Here is a 17,855-nt window from a genome sequence, read left to right on the forward strand (position 1 = left end):
CGAACCCTTCGCCTTCCACCCTACTGAGCGGTTGTCGACGCCGGTCGAGGAGATTGCGATTGGAACTTCAGGCCTTGAATGGACGAGAAGACTGATGTGACTTCCAAGCACATTTGTTTGTGCTTTCACAACTCAGGACTTGTTTGTGCTCTCCCACCTGGAGTGTTAAAAAGCCCAGCACAGGCTTCCACCGCCGGGCTCAGCAGCCAGAGACCAAACTCAGCTCTGCTACCAAAGCGCCCGAGCGAAAAGAAGATCACCACGTCCAAACGAGTCACCACGAACGACTCCACAGCCCAAAATGCCAACACAGAACTTCAACGACATCGCCCTTCCGCTTCTCTCAATTAGTTCTTCCATTGCAGCAGATGCACTGAACTTCTTCGGGTTCACTCGTGTGTGTGGAGTCAACCACCCTGCCATCTACTTCGCTTTCTTCAGCGGCTTCATGCTTCCGGTCCTCGGACTACGTTTGCGCCCCACCATGACACACAACATCGGCGGTCTTCACATAGGAGCCATGGCCCTGGGAGTCATTGACCTGACGTTCATTGCGGAGTGGGTGTCTCAAAGAGTCCTGAAGCAAACAGGAGAAGTTTGACAGGCGCGGCGAAATCTTGTCACGGAGCAGAAGACTCTAAGTTCACGAGAGGCCGGGTGCGACAGGAGAATGTGCATACTAGTTGCGAAGCTGACTGCCCCACGAAGGCGATTGCACACGCAAATGGCAGTAATGAACGAAAACATCAGGCTACAATGCCATGAGACTGAATACAAATGCCACTTTATCACGCTGTCACACTGTAATCAATCACAACTTACTCGCCACCTTAATCACAACCTTCCCCTTCGCCCGCCCCGTATTCAACCTCTCAAAAGCCTTCTTCGCATCCTCAAAAGCATGCACACTATCAATATGAATATCCTCCTTCCTCAACGTCCTCGTCGCATCTTCCAACCACTCCTTCTTCGGACTCAAAATCACAACATCATAACTCTCCCCCAACCCTACTTCTCCCTTCGCCCATCGAATCCACTGTGTCGCAGCCGTGATCGGATGCAAGAAATCGTAATACGTGTATCTGTACACAAAAACGTCAGCCAACTCATCCCCCCACCCATAACAAAACAAGAAAACTCGAGAAATGGAAAAAGATCAACTCACGGCCCCCCCATCATCGTCCTCCCCGTCTTATCCCCCACAATAGAAATATACCTCTTACTCGTCCTCAACCCAATACATTCTTTTCCTCCCACACAATCCACCACGGCATCCGGTCCAAATTTCTCCACATTCTCTCTTACATTCTGTGAAGTATAATCCACATGTTCATCTGCTCCTAATTCATTCAAACAAAACTCTTTGTTTTTGCCAGAAGAGGAGGAGATGATTTTCCAACCTTCTTTTTTCGCAAGAAGAGTTGTGTAGATTCCTACACTCGATGAACCGCCGAGGATGGCGATGCGTTTTGATGAGGAAGGTTTTTCCATCCAAGGGCGGATGTTTTCGATGCAGGCTTTTGCTGTTAGGTAGACTAAACTCACCCCGGCGGCTTGCTCAAAACTCCAGTCTGCTGGTTTTTTCGCTGCGGGACAAGTTTTCGTATCGAAGACTGCGTATTCTGCTAATGCTCCTCGGGCGGGTTGGTAGGGTGCTAATGTCATTCCGAAGATTTCATCTCCGGGGGAGAAAGGGACTTCGGAGCCGGAGAGGATTACTGTGCCGGAGAAATCCATTACGGTTCCTTTGGGTGTGTTGTAGTTCAAGGGTGTGAAGGGGAGGTTCCAGTTGGGGAGGTTTTGGGTTTGGATGTCGACGGGGTTGAGGGCGCAGGAGGAGATGCGGATGAGGAATTGGGTTGGGGTGGGGAGGATTTCTTCTTGAGAGGGGAGGGGGATGGTGGATTGTTGGAGGGTGTGAGGGTAGCCGTTGGTGTAGGTCCAGGCGCGGGCGGTTTTAGGGTGGGACATTTTGGTGATGATGGTGGTGTTGGTCGTGGTGGGGGACGGGGAGAGGTGGTATGAGAAGAGAGGAGGACATTGTGAGGAGTGAGCGGTGAGGTAGCTATATTCTCCAATGCTTTTCGGCTATGAACACTTGCAGTCGGCAGAGGCGGTCGACATGGAGCTCCAACGTCAAGCTGCGGATTGCGTCATTGGTGGCCTGGTGGCCTTACGCGCGTGTTTCGCCAAGACTTTGGAGATGAGGATCGGAAGCACTTCTTCCTTACACCATTATTCCTTCTCCCATCTTTGCTCAACATGATCCTTTTCATCGAAAAGATGCTTACATGAACAACAACCAACGACGCGTACGCAACGCCCCTTGGTCGAAAAGGAAGACGGTCTGATGACTTGCAACAAGCGCGGCATACCACCTTGATGATGGGCGAACTTTGTGGAGATAAGTAAGGCGACCACGTTCCTCGGACTGCCTCTCTGGTCTCTAGGGTAATCCTAAGCATCCACGGAGAAGACCACAATTGTGCCCTGAGACTTCGAGATTGGTAATCACAACGGACACATTCAGAGGCTTTCTCCAACTTCTCCAAGACTTGGGGTCGTTGGTGGCCTAGGGGATGCAGGAGCGATAGCCAGCACTGTCTTCCTCAGTCGCAGTCCTGCTGTGCATCGATCTGCAACAATCTTACAAGGCGTCCGCTCACTTCAGGCCATCACAAGTATTAGGCAGCGAACGCTCTCTTGTCAGATGATTCGCAGGCCAGCAGGCACAAATCCGAAGGGCTAGGAGCTGATCCAGCACAATGCTTGCCTGTAGATGATGCCCTGCTCCAGGTTCCTCTTTCCTTTGCAGCATAGCACAGGGCTCGAGGCCATGACGAAGGAGTGATATTAGGCACCTCGGATGACTGCTACGCGCCACGATATACAGTCGAAGTACCTTACTACTGCACGAATCGGCCTGCTTGGTTTCAACGAAGCAGAACCAAACTGCATTCATTGATCGTATTCCATCAATCTGAGCCTTTTGGTCGAAATGCGTCCGATGCAGTGAAAATAAAGTTGCAAGTCTAGGCAGTGCGGCGCGGGGCAGATCGACATTATTCCACGCCATGGGCGGCGAGCCAGCCTATGCTCGGCATGCTCCATTTTGTCTTTTTGCAGAAGCGCTCGAATTGGCTGGTCTTGGCCTCCGTTACTCATAGGCGGAGCACAGTCCCCTTTACCATTATTGAACTCAGATGGCGAAGCTAAAAGCTGATATCAGTTAGCGCAGGATTGCCAATGTGCTACCAAGACTCACACGTGCGTGAGAAAAGTGTTGCCAGGACTATGGCCTGACGTCGTTGGATCATGCGTGTTTGCGGCACAGCGCTATGCTAAAATCACATTTGCAGTACGAGGTATTTCCTTTTCGCTGGTTTTCTTGCCCACCTTGACTGTACGGGAAGATATCATGGCCAACACAACGAACCTGGTCTCGGTTGCCTTCCTAGTTTCTTGCTGCGTCGCTTTCCTCCTCTCCGTTGGTGGGATCATATCCGCTTTCTGGGCGTTGAACGTTGATCACCGCTGGGATGAGTACGAAACCACAGGTTCCGGAACTGCCATTACCTTCGATGGCCGCCTGGACGAATACTCCGGCTGGTGGTTCTCGCCCATGCCCAGAGTCATTCACGATGGCAATGAAAGGGCTGTTGCTGGCTCCACGGTCACCATTCTGGCGCTGAGTCTGCTAATGGTGATCTTGATCAGTATCCGTGGCTCGGCAACTAAGGTGTGTAGTCGAAATGGTTTGATGCGCTTCTCGCACTGCTGATAGTCCTTTTAGAGCCAAAAGATCGACAAGAGAAACTCCAGGATCCCTATATCCGATTACGTTATCTATTCTTTGACCTGCCTTTTCACGGCAGTGGTCGGACTGGTATACAATCAAGCAGCGAATATGAGCACTGAGCCGCGCACAACTGGATACGAAGTCCCTCCTCCGGAAAACCTGACAGAAGATGAAAGAACACTGGGATACAATGGGACGTACAATCTGATCGGCTGGTACTGTGGTGTATACGAGTTCGCGAACAGTATTGGCTACAGTGGGAATGAGCTCGAGCAGACATGCACGCTTGCGGTAAGTTCTTTTCGGCCTGTTGCGACTAGACAGACACTGATGCGAGATTTAATCGTATAGACTGTGGCCAAATGGATTATGATCCCGCTCTTCCTTGCGACTTTGGCTATGGTTGTACTCTCTGTGCTTCTTGCGAGACGTCGGGACGATGGTGTTGAGACGATCAAGCTGGATGACCGTAGCGTAAGCTCAGCGGTTGCGAAGTAGCCTATGGAAGTCAGCTCGGTTACACGTGGTGAGCAGAGACTACATTGCCACGGTTTGACCAGTATATCAAGGCTTGTCGGTATGCATGAAGCCACAACTGCTCGAGAAACGGTAATCATTGAGCGTGATAATGGTCTGGAACTCGACCCAACGACTTCTCTAAGCGACTGTGAGCAGCTGATGGTACCGAGCTTACGGAAATCCTGGGACATGCATCCCCTGTCTTGCGTAAATTGAGGTCTTCGCTCATCCTCAGCTCCGCTTCCTGCGTGGCAAGAATGAAGGGCTCAGGCCGCAAGGTGATATACATTAATGTTCAGCTATTCTATCGATGTGGTAGATGTACTCTTCCTTTGATGCCCAGGATCCCGCCTTGCGGACTTTCTCTCGTCATACAGAGTCTTGACCAGGAACAAAATTGCCAACGCGATCCCTAGCCCGGCCAAGCCGATACCCATGTACAAGCCGCTCCTGTAGCCGTGAAGTACATCTGCTTCTGTTTTCCCTCCGTTGTTGACATGCACCTCGACAGTGCCTGCAAATCCAAGACCAAGCGAAATGCTGTAATTGACCTAGCGAAGAAGAAGACGTCAGCATGGAACACTTATCAGCAGCAATGCGCTCATGCGAAACAATCGAAGGGTTGACAGAAGCCAAGCGAAAGTCCATCCGGCAAAGTCTCTTCCGACAGCCCAAGTACCCTCCAGCAGCAGCAGACGACTCAGAACTCCACTTTCTGCAGATGCAAATCGAGCAGTTCGAGCGCGTGCATGGCGGCAAGGTGAACGTCGATCACAGCTCTCTCAGACCGAGAAGAGCGAGCTTCATGCCAAGGCAATCGCAGGTCATAACAGAAGAGGACTGGAAAGCAACTCACAATCGTATTCACAAGACTAGCAGCAACCCCTTGCTTCGACTTTTGTACCGAGTCCGATACCACAAGAGTCGCGGCCGGAAAGGACATGTCCATGCCGAATGGAGTGATGAGCGTCGTGACGAATATTTGCGCCCAGTAGATTTGTCGTACTGGTAAAGTCGCGATGAGGACGGAGCCAATCAAACTATTCAATGTTAGTGAATACCAACAACAATGGTACATGGCTAGAGCAGGACTCACAATGCCGACATAGCGATCATCATCACCACGGCCGGACGGGTCCTGTGCAACAGCGCTCCTGTCACGACTGCCGCAACAGCTCCAGCTACGGTGACAGGAGAGAGATACGCCGAGGCAAGCAGTGGAGAAGCTCCTCGAAGCTCTTCCAGAATCTGCCACAAGTAGAAGATCCAGATACCGAAGTTCGCCCAGCCAAGGGCAATACAGCCCAGGACGAATGCGTTGCTGGCAGTGAAGACCTCGATGGGCAGAAGTGGGTTGCGTGCAACACGAGTCTCGATCCAGGAGAAGACTGGCATGAGCAAGACACCCACAATGAGCGTGACGATGCATTGAGCATTGCTCCATCCGACGATTGGTGCATTGTTCCATGCGAAGTTGATGAGAAGCAAGCCCAGGATGCCGGTGACGGCTCCAAGAAGATCAAGCTCCCACACTGCGGCCCACGAGAATAATTGATGTCCATTAAGGCCTGGCTTGTGACCTTGTGGATCAGGTATCGCCCATGCAGCGACTCCAGCGATCCCCAGCAGGGCAATGCCAAAAGACCAGAAAGTCCAAGGCCACCAAGCCAAGACAAACAGACCTCCGAACACAGCGCCCACGATGGACCCACCTGGAGCACACGCACCAAACACAGCAAAAGCCATATTCTTCCTCTTGCCCGGTCCATATAGTCCACCAAGCAAAGCCAGTCCATTCGGCAGACAGATCGCAGGCCCAATACCTTGGATTACCCGGGCGAAAACAAACAAGACATGATTCGAGTAGACCGCCAATCCTGCGATTACCGACCACACAGCAAACCAGAGATACCCAATCACGAGCATCTTTTTCCATCCAAACAAGTCTCCCAGCCTGCCGGTGAACAAGATGAAGGTCCCGACTGTCAGCGAATATCCTGCGATCAACCAGGCCAGAATTCCAGGATTTGTGATTCCAAAGTCATCTCCGATCACGTGGAGGATTGAGAGCGTTTGGCCGAGCCCGACTTGTGTTGTGAATTGTGCGATAGCTATGAGGCCTACCACAAGAATTTCTCTGGGGAGTGAGACTTGTTGTTCGAGGGATTTTGTTTTGGTGAGCGTGGCATCGTGGCGGGGCTCATCATCATTCTCTGGATCGTCGAGGTCTGGTGTTAAGGATCGCTCTGGTGTTTCAGCTTCTTCCTTTGCTTTGTGTACCTGGTCCTGGTCCTGGTCCTGTGGTCCTGTTATCGCAGATCCTGATCGCGCCTCGAGAGACTTTTCTGGGTCGTCCATTACGGTTCGTTCCTTTGGTTCCTGCCGATGGGTCGCTGGAGTGAGGCTATCGCTCATTCATCAATGCATCCAGGAAGAGCTACTGTTTAGCAGAAAAGGATCATCAAGCATGTACGTAGAAGATCACAGTCCTTACCAGAAATCTTTTTCCCTACTAAGAAGGTAGATCTCGAACTATTCGCCGCATGCACGAGCCATGACATCAGTTCTGAAAACGGTAATTTTGACGCGAGAGTGGATTCCATCTTTCGTGAAGAGGCTTGCAGTAACTTTGCTTCGGCGGGTGGAAACAAGAGACCGACGCCGGAATGACAAAGCATCTTACGACTCTCGATGATAAAGTGTTCGGAATTGATGGGAATTGATGGTTGTGAAGACGCGTCTTAGCAATGTTTTTCTCGCAAACGGAAGAAGTTCCGCGTGCTTGCGTTGATCTAGATGGTATATCCGGTGTCGATCCCGAGACTCGGACTTATCGGGCAGAGGAGTTTTGAACGAACTTCATCATATCATCGGAAAGAAAGTGTCATGGTAGACCATGGTACAATAGCTTGAAGTATGCTACTTTTCAAGTCTCCATTCAAACTGCGAGCTTCTAGACTACGCTGCTGCTCCTTCTTCAAACCCGAACCGCTCCCACCTCGGCGCCGCGACTCCATCACACGACCATCGCACAATGTGCGGCGAAACAATATCACGATCTACGAAGAGATTTCCATTAGGATCCCAAATTCTCATCCACATGTACACCGCACCTCCGCCGTTCGGGTTGGCGAGACGCATGGGAACGTACTCGCCACCCCTTAGATTTATGGTATAGTTGCGTGAAGGGCTACCGGGAATGTTGACATTGCCGCCCAGAAAATTGGTATTGTTACGTGCCCAGCCTCTTCGTGCGAGGGGTCCAGCCCAGAAATACATTTGATCGTCCCAGTTGACGAATTCGAATAGCCAATCTCCATCCATGGGTGGGTACATGTACCAGCGATGGTTTGTGGTGAGTTCCACACACTGAAAGCCAGTCGGATTATTGTAGATCCTCGCAGTGGCCGAGCTAGGGCACAAGTTTGAATAGCCGGAAGGATGGCTGATATTCCCTGTGGTGTAGACGTAATCATGTGTACCGCCAGCAGCACGACCTTTCATCATGATTGGATCGTAGGTGGACTGGTTGTAGATCGGAACATTGTGGAAGACTCCGTACTCTACTCCTTGATTGTCGCATAGAGGTGGTGGTGAGTAGTAGGAGAGTCTTACTGTCGTGGCAGTCACCGTTGTGCCTGGTAGGAAGGTCGTCCTCGTGGCTGGAGGGCCTGTCGTCGTTCGTTGAATCGTTGTGGTTGCAGTCGGGGCAGTGGAGACTACGGTCTGTACAACTGTGGTTGCGGGATATGTGGTCTGGTAAGTGGTCACGATTGTCGAAGCCGGGATTGTCGTCTGGTAAGTAGTCGTGATAGTGCTGGCAGCCTGAGTTGAAACAGCTGTTGTGGTAATTGTAGATGCAGGTACGATACTCGTTGATGCCCGTGTGGTTGTAACGATGCCAACAGTGGTCACTGTAGCAGTCGAAGCCGGAATAGTGGTCTGGTAGGTCGCTGTGGCTGTGACTGTGGAAGCTGCGAGGACGGTTTGGTAGGTGCTGGTCACAGTCTGGAGGTAGGTCGAGACTTGATTAGACACAGTAACTCTCTCCGTCGTCTGCGTTTGGACAAAGGTCGATACATATTCCGGCATCCGGGCGCATGAAGACACTACGAAGAGCAAGAGTCGAATGATCAAGCAGTCTTGCGGTCTTGCAGTTTGTCGGAAAACCGAGTAGAGTGTACCGTCTTTGGTTAAGCAAAATTGAGCTTGTCCGCCGTCAAACGCAGCGTTTTCCCATAACACTTCGCCATCTCCAGCCAAACGGAACGACTTCGTGATTGATCCTCGGGTCAATGATGGGACGAATGGTTGGATATCTACGCCACTATTGGTGGTATAGTAGTACTGTGTGTTGCTGACGAAGATGGAGAGAGTGCCGTTATCGATTTCGTAGATTGGTACGTTTCGACAATCATTGCTGATCTTTCCGTTCCCATCGACATATGCCTGGCCAGTGTGTTAGGTTGGGCTTGAAATAGATGCCACAGATGTGCTTACTGCGTTTGCCTGTCGCTTGTGCACGGGACCATCTGCTGGGGCTGCCATCATGAGATACTGGCTGCCCATCTTTTGTGCTTGGACGGCATGGGCATCGATTAGACGTTGTCCAGCGGGAACGTAGTCATTGTTGATGCCATGATGAGTCTGGTAGCCATACGCATTGGGCTGCCGTATTCTCGTACTTGTCTGATATGTTTGGGAGGAAGAGTGTGTCCTCGTCAGGCTGGATTGTGCAAGTTGGAAACCGCCAACATCGATACGTCGTCCAAGAGGCGCGACTATCGTTGGATGTCTTCCATTGTTATTGCCTTGTAGACCAGCAACTCCAGACGCTCGATTTTCCGATATCGCTCTGTCCGGATGGGAGATCTCCAGAGTTGCCAAGACACAGGAGAGCGCTGTGGACAGCCAAACCCCACGAGCTCCGAACAGCATGTTGCAATGTGTTGTACAATCAAGTGCTCTCACAGCCGCTTCCCTATCTATTACGACAACCCCACGCGCTCTGCCGTCTTGTTATACGCCAAGCATATCTTCTCCCGTTGGTCCCGCTTATCATCTCTCGTGGTTGTAGCTAGTCATTCCGCGCCCAGTTGCTGGGTTATCTTTCGGGCCCACGAGCGTGCGAGCTGCTTTTCGATGTGACTTGACGTCTGTACAGGATTGCCATGTTGAGATGTGCTGTTACAAGACTTGTGCATGTCCCTGATCTTGCTTGTAGATGGTAGAAATTTGAACTGCTGTGACACAGTCGTCGCACTAATGCCAAGCCTGCCAAGACACGAGAAGGGGATGTCTGTAGTCCCTTGCGTATAGCGGTGGACGCCAAGATAGTGCATTAATCCCTTCGTGCGGCGTTCTCTCCGAAATGTAGTGACTTAGGCACAATGGTTCAGATCCAGTCCGATGCATTGTCTTCCTGTCGACCCAGGAACCCGATCCCTGGCCCCCATCCTTCCGATCGTATTATGCTTGGTTTGGTGCATGCCTTCGTCCCGACATGGCACAACTGGCATTCAGTTGATCACGTCACCAACTCTTGAGACTCCTCTGCTTCAAGCGAATGGGCGCTCCGTTCAGCACATGAACACTGTCTGCTTGCAGCAGCTTAGCGTTACTCAGCTTTTGCTGAACCAGCTGCTACTTCCGCATCCTTATAAAGCTTAGCAGCTGAGTGCTCTCACTGAACTGGCCTTCTCATGCAGCCCAAAAGGCAGGATTGTCTACCCAAACAGTAGCTGCCTTTTACCTGAACAGTCATTAGCGACGACACCAACGTGTGTCTTGAGAAAAGCCTGTTCTTTCGAACAGAAAACATGGTCTCCCAGCCTCGCGCTCCTTCTCCCTATCAGTCCGGTTCTTGAACGAAACCCCTCTCGTGGTCTCGCTCTTGACCTGTGATGAGATTGATATGAACCGTCACTCGCGGTCCTCGATGCTGAAAAGTCGGGAACAGGCTCGCTCAAAATAGAGAGCAGGCCGGAATCAGAGTGAAACCTCGCCTTTGGAATGAGCTTCTGGATCCTCGCGGTGAAATTGGAAGGAAAGATCTGCCAGAAGGGACAAGAGCTCGGGACTTAAGGATCGAATGGCAGTCTTGATGGAGGCAACAAGGTGCTGCTTTGCTCAAGTAGAGAGGATCGGTCTTGCTCAATTGGCGAAAGCAAGGTCGAAAAATTCGCTTCGCATGAACTTGCGATGATTCAAAGGAGTTTGACGGCCAGCAAGGTGATGCCACACAAATTCGGAGTAGTTTGCATGCGACACCTTATTTTGGTCTCACGACATTATTCTCTTTAGAATGAACGTCTTCTGGTGACAGGGTGTGGAACGCGTGCATACGCAATGGCAGTTCGACTTGAGGCAAGCGCGTGTCCAGAGGTAAAGCGTGCCAATATGGTCAATAGAAGCGTTTCGATTGTGGCGATTAAGCTTCGCTGTATATTTGGGACGCGTTTTTGCAACTGCGCCATCGGCATAGAGTTTGACTACTAACTAATTAATTAAAATTAGTTAATTAGTTAAATCAAAACTAACTATAATTATGAGATTTTTAACTAACTACTCTAGTTAGAGGTAGTTAATTAGTTAATTCGGAAGTATATAATTCTATAGCTAGAGGTATTCCTCGGCTTTTAAAGGCTATTATAAACTCTTTAGAAAGTCTAATTTAGTAGTAAACTACGTATAAATTAGACTTCTAAGCGAGAAATAGCTTTTAAAGTTAGAGTTAAAGTATATAGCTACTAAGCTAAAGTAATTCGAACTTAAGTACTAACTATATAATAGGTACCTAGTTTATAAGACTTAGTTTCTAAGTTATCGGATTCCTTACTATTATTTATAGAGCCTCTTATTAAATTATATTCTTATAGATATTTATCGGATAAGTATAATATAGTAGAAGTAAAAATAATAAGTAGGAACTAACTAAGTTAATTATATTAGTTAGTTAGTTATAGGTTATATTTTACTTCTAAGATAGGTATTAGCTAGGTTATATAACCTAGTATTATATAATCTATATTATCTAATTCTAATCTCTAAAGTATCTTTTAGAATATCTAACTAGACTATACTTTCTAATACCTCTAAATATAGTAGAGGATATTATCTAGTATTAGAGTTTACTAGTTATAACTTATACTTTTATCGATCGATTAAGAGCTAGTAATAGTATTATAGTAGATAATAACTATCTACTAGTAGTAGATAATAACTATCTACTAGTAGTAGATAATAACTAGCTTAATAATATTATTACTAGTTTAAGTAGTTATTTAGAAGTAGAAGTAGTATATATTTTTAAGAAAGCTTAGAGTATAGTAGATTAGTAGCGATAATAAGAGCTTAAACTAGCTCGTTCGAGATAGTAGTTATCTTAAATAAATTAGATTAATTAGAAGTATTAAATTATATTCTTATAGGTACTCGTCGGATAGGTATAATATAGTAGAAGTAGAGATAATAAGTAGGAACTAACCGAGTTAATTATATTAGTTAGTTATAGGTTATATCTTACTTCTAAGATAGGTATTAGCTAGGTTATATAACCTAGTATTATATAACCTATATTACCTAACTCTAATCTCTAAAGTATTTCTTAGAATATCTAACTAGACTATACTTTCTAATACTCCTACTTAAGCTAGATAGTCTTCTGCCTATATTTCTATATTTAAATCTATCTCTAAATTATAATAAGTTCTTAGGTACTATAGTTATATAGTTAGAGCTATATACCTAATCTATCTTAGTTTAACTCCTTAGCCTAGTATTATATATCCTATAGTAACGTTAATACTAGAGTATATACCTTTTATTTCTCCTCTAGGCTTTTCCTTTTTAGACTATATATAGATTCCTAGATCCTAATTACTTATTATATATAGTAAGCTACTTCTCCTATAGTATAACTCCTAGGCTTAGTTTTATATATTCTATAATATCTCTAATACTATAGTATATATCTTTTATTAATTATTCTAAGGTCTAGAGTTTAATCTATAGTTAAAGTATAAATCTTTTGCCTTTCTCTATATAAGCTAGAGTTATTTTATAAACTCCTAAAACTATAGCCTATTCTTTAGTTTAGTTAGGCTATTAGTAACTATCTCTTTTATTAGAATATATTCTACTATAACCTTTCTCTACTACTAGAGATATCTAATATAGTTATATATAATATTAATATATTTAGATCTCTTATAGATATATATATTCTTAATAAGAGTTAAAGCTACCTAATTATTTCCTATAATTTATACTAGCTTTAGTTCTCTTACTATATTAGGATATACGCCTACGAAGTCCTATTATATACCTCTACGTAGTCGTAGGTAGAAATAGATAGCTTCGGCTATACTAGTAAAGTATAGAGCGGCTAGATACCTATAGAGATAGGAAGAAAGTAATAAAAAAAAAGTCTAGAAATCTATAGAAGTATATACTAGGCGAACTCTAACGAATACTATAAACTAGAGCTAGCGCGGCTAGAACTAATATAAGACCTAGTACTAAGAGACTAGACTAGAATCTCTAGATAGTAAATTCTATTCTAGGCTTAGGAGCTAGAGTAGTAACCTAGTACTAAAATAAGCTAAAAAGAAGGAAGAAGTATACTATAATTAAAGCTTTAAAGTAAAGTAGAAAGAGTAGAGAGGAGTATAGAATAAAGTAGCTAAAACTATAAAGGAAAACGTCCTAGTCTAGGTAGAAGGTAGAATAATAAGCTAAATAAGAGGCCTAGAAACCTCTTAGGAAGTACTTTAGAAAGAAAGAAGAATATACCTCTATATACTAGTATATACCTCTAGTACTACTAGGTTTAACTACTTATTCTAAGAGATTAGGAACTCTATCTATAGAGCCTATCTACCTACTAGGTCCTATAGTAGAATTATATAATAACTAGTAGAACTATAGGAATAGAAATATTTATCTAAAGTCTAGCTCTCCCGGATATCTTATAACTAACTCTAAAGGCAGAGTATCTAATAAAAGTAACTCTTATTATATATTTAAAGCTACTTATAATAGAAGAGCTAGTTTAGAATACTACTACTTAATATAATTTCTATAAATATAGGTTATATAACTTAGATACTAAGTAAGGCAGAAAGTTTAGAATAGAAGTATAATATTAGAGAGAGCTTCTACTATAGACTAGTAAGAAAGAGTTAGATATAAGATTAATATAGATACTAGTATAGAGACTAAGACTATATATATAGGCTTAAGTCTCTAAGCTAGTAAGTAAGAGGATCGGGCTTCTAAGTACTAATAATATAAGAAATAACTAAGGAGAACTACTATAAAGGATCTAAACTATTAAGATAACGCAAATTGTCCTAAGGAGAACTAGAAACTATAGAAGCGGTAGGCTATATAGAGCTTACTATAAAATATAAAAATATAAGGAGGTTTTTCTACTAGAGTACTAGTATAAGAGCTTTTCTACCTACGAAAAATATAGAGCATACTACTTACTCTAGTTAAAAGAGGTAGACTAGCGTATAAGAATTATCTATTTATATTAGAATATACTTTTATAGTTAGTTAGAATAGATATTCTCCTACTAACTCTATATAGTCTATCTCTCTTAAGAGTACTACTAGGAACTAAGATTGCTTTATATATATATTTATAGCTATATACTTAGCTTCTATTATTAATATTATAATAGACTTTTGCTTCCTACTTATTTAAGAAACTAGAGCTCTATAAAGGAAGAAGATACTCCTAAGGATTAAGACTCTATCTACTTTATCTATTATATAGTTAGAGTCTAAATATCCTATTAGGCTTCCTTTATTTCTTCTAAATATTAGTTCTAAGTCTTAGAATAACTTTAGGTATCTTACTAGTTTCTTTAGAGCTTATATATACCTCTTAGTTAGGTCTAAGATATATAAGCTTAACCTTCTAAGAAAGAAAGTAATATCTAGTCTTATTATAACTATAGGCTATATCTAGATACTAGTTTAGCTTTAGTACTCTATCTTATTCTCTCTCTTATTATATAAGCTTATTAGTTTTAGGCTATTATAACTATCTATTAGTAAGAGAGTTAGGTTAGCTATCTCCTTAGTTATTCCTAGCTTTATAAAGTTCTTCTAGATAAAGTATTCTTAATTAAGCTTTAAAGTTCTAGCTTATCTATCTTTTATTAACTTTATTCTAAGGATTTTCTCTAGTTCTCTAAAATCTTTAATCTTAAATACCTTACTTAGCTATTCCTTAAACTAAAGTATATCTTCTAGCTTTAGTACTATAATTAGAATATTATCTATATAGGTTAGGATTAGAATATTCCTTTTCTAGTAGATAAGAAAGTATAAGTCTACTTCTAATTATATAAACCTAATCTATTTTAACTTTAAGATATAGAGTTTATTCTAGTCTCTTACTACTTACTTTAGTCTATATAAGCTTCTTAGGATTTATAGGACTATATTAGATAGAATCTTAACTCCTAGTAGTAGAATTATAAAGATTTCTTCTTAAAGTTTACTCTTAGTTAATATATTATTTATATCTACTTAGTAGAGTTCTAGATCCTTCTTATAAACTATAGCTATAAATACTCTTAAAGTATTATACTTAACTATTAGTATAAAGGTCTCTTAGAAATTAACTCTAAACTTCTAAAAGAAACTTCTTATAACTAGTTTTACTTTAAACTTCTTAATAGCTCTACTAATTAATCTTTTTATATTAAATACCTACTTAGATATAATAAGGTTTACTTCTTTAGATAGAATAACCTTTATCTAGGTATTATTACTTCTTAATATAGTTAGTTCCTTTTAGACTATATCCTCCTATATATATCTCTATTTAGAATTCTAAATTATCTCTTTATAGAACTTTAGAATAGGTACTTCTTATCTCTATATAGAGACTTAAGAAGTAATTACTATAAATATAGACTCCTAAACCTCTAATAGAGCTTTCTAAATCTACTTCTATTCTTAGCTTTAGACTTAGCTTAGGAATGCTTTATAATACTTAGTACTAGGCTCCTTCTTCTATCTATATTCTCTCTATCTCTTCTAAAGTACTTATCTTATTACTATACTATAAGCTTTTAGCTCTAGGCCTAGTCCTTTATCTAAAATAGATCTCCTTCTCTTTTAGCTATAAGTTTAGTTTTAGTTTCTCTTCTAATTTCTATTTCCTTATAGGTCCTACTATATAATATTTAATCCTTTTACTTTAGAACATAGTCTCCTACTAGTACTAGGACTAGCTTATCTATTAACTTCCTAGCTTAGCTTAAGTAGTTTAGTAGTTCTACTTTTCTTCTACTAGAGTTATAGTTCTCTAGAGTTTTCTTCTTCTAGATTCTCTATTCTCTAGTACTCCTTCTTATTCTTTAGTAGAGATAGTAACTATATAAAGAGTATTTAGCTAGGACCTATAGGTTTAGTTACTATAGCTATAGGTATAGTAGCTATAGAAGGTATAACTACTATTAGCTTCTTTAGAGGTCTACTAACTAGGTTTCTAATAGGTATACTACTTACTTAATTAAGCTTAGGAATATTTAGCTCTATATCTCCTCCTTTCTTATACTTAAACTAAGTAGTAGTATTATAGGCTTTAATAGCTCTTATATTAGACTCCTAGAAGAGCTATATTTTAGTAGTATTAGGAATATATCTAATAAATATAGTATTTTTACTTCTATTTATTAGTTTATCTAATCTTATTTCTACTAGCTAGAACTTAGGATCTATATAGACTACTACTTTATAACTCTAAACTCTAAATTATAATACTAAGAGTTAAATACTTAAAAAAGCTTCCTTAGGTAATACTTTAAATCTATTAATTTCTAGGCTATTAGAAAGAGAATTTCTAATAACTATATATACTACTAAAGCTTCTAGCTAGAATTTAATAGGTATATAGGTATCTTCTAGTATTACTTTTATATAGTCTTTAGAGGTTTAGATTAACCTCTTAACTACTCTATTCTAGATAGAGTTATATACTTTAGTTATATAGAAGAAAATTCTATATTCCTTCTCCTACTACTTTAGTATAGTAAGAAGCTCTCTTACTCTATTACTCCTTATAATCTAGAGAGAGTTTCCTAATTATAGCTTAGCTTTTACTTTCTAGTTTTTAAGAATACTTAGTATATCTTCTCTAGACTTTATTAGGAAAGTCTATTTCTTTCTTAAGAAGTTATTAATAATCTTAAGCTACTATTTATATCCTAATCTTAAAATAGATAAAGAACTATAGATATTAATAGAAACTAGAAATAACTTTTAGAGTTTCCTTTTAGTTTCTTTCCTTCTATATTTCTTTATCTTTACTAAGGAATATACTCTATAAAGTTAGTATTCCTTTAGAATAGGAATCTAAGCCTTTAAGTTAGATATCTTATATAGGTTTCTAAGAAGACTCTCTCTAAAATATATAAGTCTTCTATACTAAAGCTTCTACTATTCTTAGGTCTTTTCTTAAGCTTTAAAGATATAGGCTTTATTCTCTTATTTTTAATTAAAGTATAATATTATAAGCTCCTATAATATATTATTAATCTCCTTAATAAATAGTACTCCTCCTAATAGTTTTATCTAGATAACTAGTTTCCTAGATAATAAAATAAGTATAAATTTTAGTAGTTAAATACTATACTACTAGCTAAATTAGCTCTAAGAAATAAGATTTACTTCTAGACTAGATATAAAGAGAATATTCTTAAGAATAATCTATTTTCCTCTTTTTCTATCTATTACTATATTTCCTATATATATAGCTATTAGATAGCTACTCCTAACTTTAATCTACTTTTTCCTCTAAAGAGGTTTTAGTTCTCTAAAAAGTAATTCTTAGTTAGTTATATATAATAAAGTATAGGAGTTAAGTAGCTATCTTAATAGTATATACTTACCTTTTACTTCTATAGTTAAGTATATAACTTTATTAATATTATTATCCGCCTACGAAGTTCTATTATATACCTCTACGCAGTCGTAAGTAGAAATAGATAGCTTCGGCTATACTAGCAAAGTATAGAGTAGCTAAATATCTATAAAGATAGAAAGAAGGCGATAAAAAAAGTCTAGAATTTCGACCTAAAGAGATTAGAGAGCTCCTAAGAATATAAAGACGACGCTAGTATAGTATAACTACTATAAGATTCTAATACTCGACTATAGGATAGCTCTTCTAGGTAGTAAATACTACTATAAGTCTAGAGGCTAGAGTAGTAACCTAGGCTCTAAATAAGCTAAAAAGGAGGAACTAAGTATACCTAAAGGAAGGCTTTAATAAGAAAGAGCAAGGATAGTAGAAATAGAAGAAAGAAATAGTAGTACCTCTATAGATACTAGGATAACTAGCTACTAGGAGCTTTTTATCTAAAATAGAAGACTCTAAAGTAGACTAGTCCCTCTACTCTAGAGTTCTCTAGAAACTCTAAGTCTAAAGGTAGAGTATCTAATATAAGCTATCTAACTCTATACTATACTTAGAGCTATCTATAAAGATACCTACTATTCTAGATATTCTATA

The 17,855-nt window shown here is 41.4% G+C and overlaps 6 protein-coding genes across 6 annotated transcripts; 3 read left to right on the forward strand and 3 right to left on the reverse strand.

Moving 5' to 3' along the window:
- Positions 1-301: 301 nt before the first annotated feature.
- RHO25_011176 (uncharacterized protein) lies at positions 302-601 on the forward strand (the record flags this gene model as incomplete). Its single annotated transcript, XM_065603378.1, has 1 exon — positions 302-601. One exon carries the CDS (start codon positions 302-304, stop codon positions 599-601), a length of 300 nt encoding a protein of 99 aa, XP_065459450.1.
- Positions 602-811: 210 nt separating this feature from the next.
- RHO25_011177 (uncharacterized protein) lies at positions 812-1,971 on the reverse strand (the record flags this gene model as incomplete). The annotated part of the gene is made up of 2 exons (XM_023601963.2): positions 812-1,082; positions 1,166-1,971. The coding sequence occupies 2 exons, from the start codon at positions 1,969-1,971 to the stop codon at positions 812-814; spliced, it is 1,077 nt and encodes a 358-aa protein (XP_023451166.1).
- Positions 1,972-3,418: 1,447 nt separating this feature from the next.
- RHO25_011178 (uncharacterized protein) lies at positions 3,419-3,781 on the forward strand (the record flags this gene model as incomplete). Its single annotated transcript, XM_065603379.1, has 1 exon — positions 3,419-3,781. The coding sequence occupies one exon, from the start codon at positions 3,419-3,421 to the stop codon at positions 3,779-3,781; it is 363 nt and encodes a 120-aa protein (XP_065459451.1).
- A 126-nt stretch (positions 3,782-3,907) lies between these two features.
- RHO25_011179 (uncharacterized protein) lies at positions 3,908-4,297 on the forward strand (the record flags this gene model as incomplete). The annotated part of the gene is made up of 2 exons (XM_023601962.2): positions 3,908-4,090; positions 4,151-4,297. 2 exons carry the CDS (start codon positions 3,908-3,910, stop codon positions 4,295-4,297), a joined length of 330 nt encoding a protein of 109 aa, XP_023451496.2.
- Positions 4,298-4,617: 320 nt separating this feature from the next.
- RHO25_011180 (uncharacterized protein) lies at positions 4,618-6,733 on the reverse strand (the record flags this gene model as incomplete). Its single annotated transcript, XM_023601961.2, has 3 exons — positions 4,618-4,869; positions 5,175-5,358; positions 5,415-6,733. 3 exons carry the CDS (start codon positions 6,731-6,733, stop codon positions 4,618-4,620), a joined length of 1,755 nt encoding a protein of 584 aa, XP_023451497.1.
- A 543-nt stretch (positions 6,734-7,276) lies between these two features.
- Positions 7,277-9,256, reverse strand: RHO25_011181 (uncharacterized protein; the record flags this gene model as incomplete). The annotated part of the gene is made up of 2 exons (XM_023601960.1): positions 7,277-8,767; positions 8,819-9,256. The coding sequence occupies 2 exons, from the start codon at positions 9,254-9,256 to the stop codon at positions 7,277-7,279; spliced, it is 1,929 nt and encodes a 642-aa protein (XP_023451153.1).
- Positions 9,257-17,855: the final 8,599 nt, after the last annotated feature.

Source organism: Cercospora beticola, chromosome 7 (genome assembly GCF_033473495.1).
Source record: "Cercospora beticola chromosome 7, complete sequence".
Classification (NCBI taxonomy): domain Eukaryota; kingdom Fungi; phylum Ascomycota; class Dothideomycetes; order Mycosphaerellales; family Mycosphaerellaceae; genus Cercospora; species Cercospora beticola.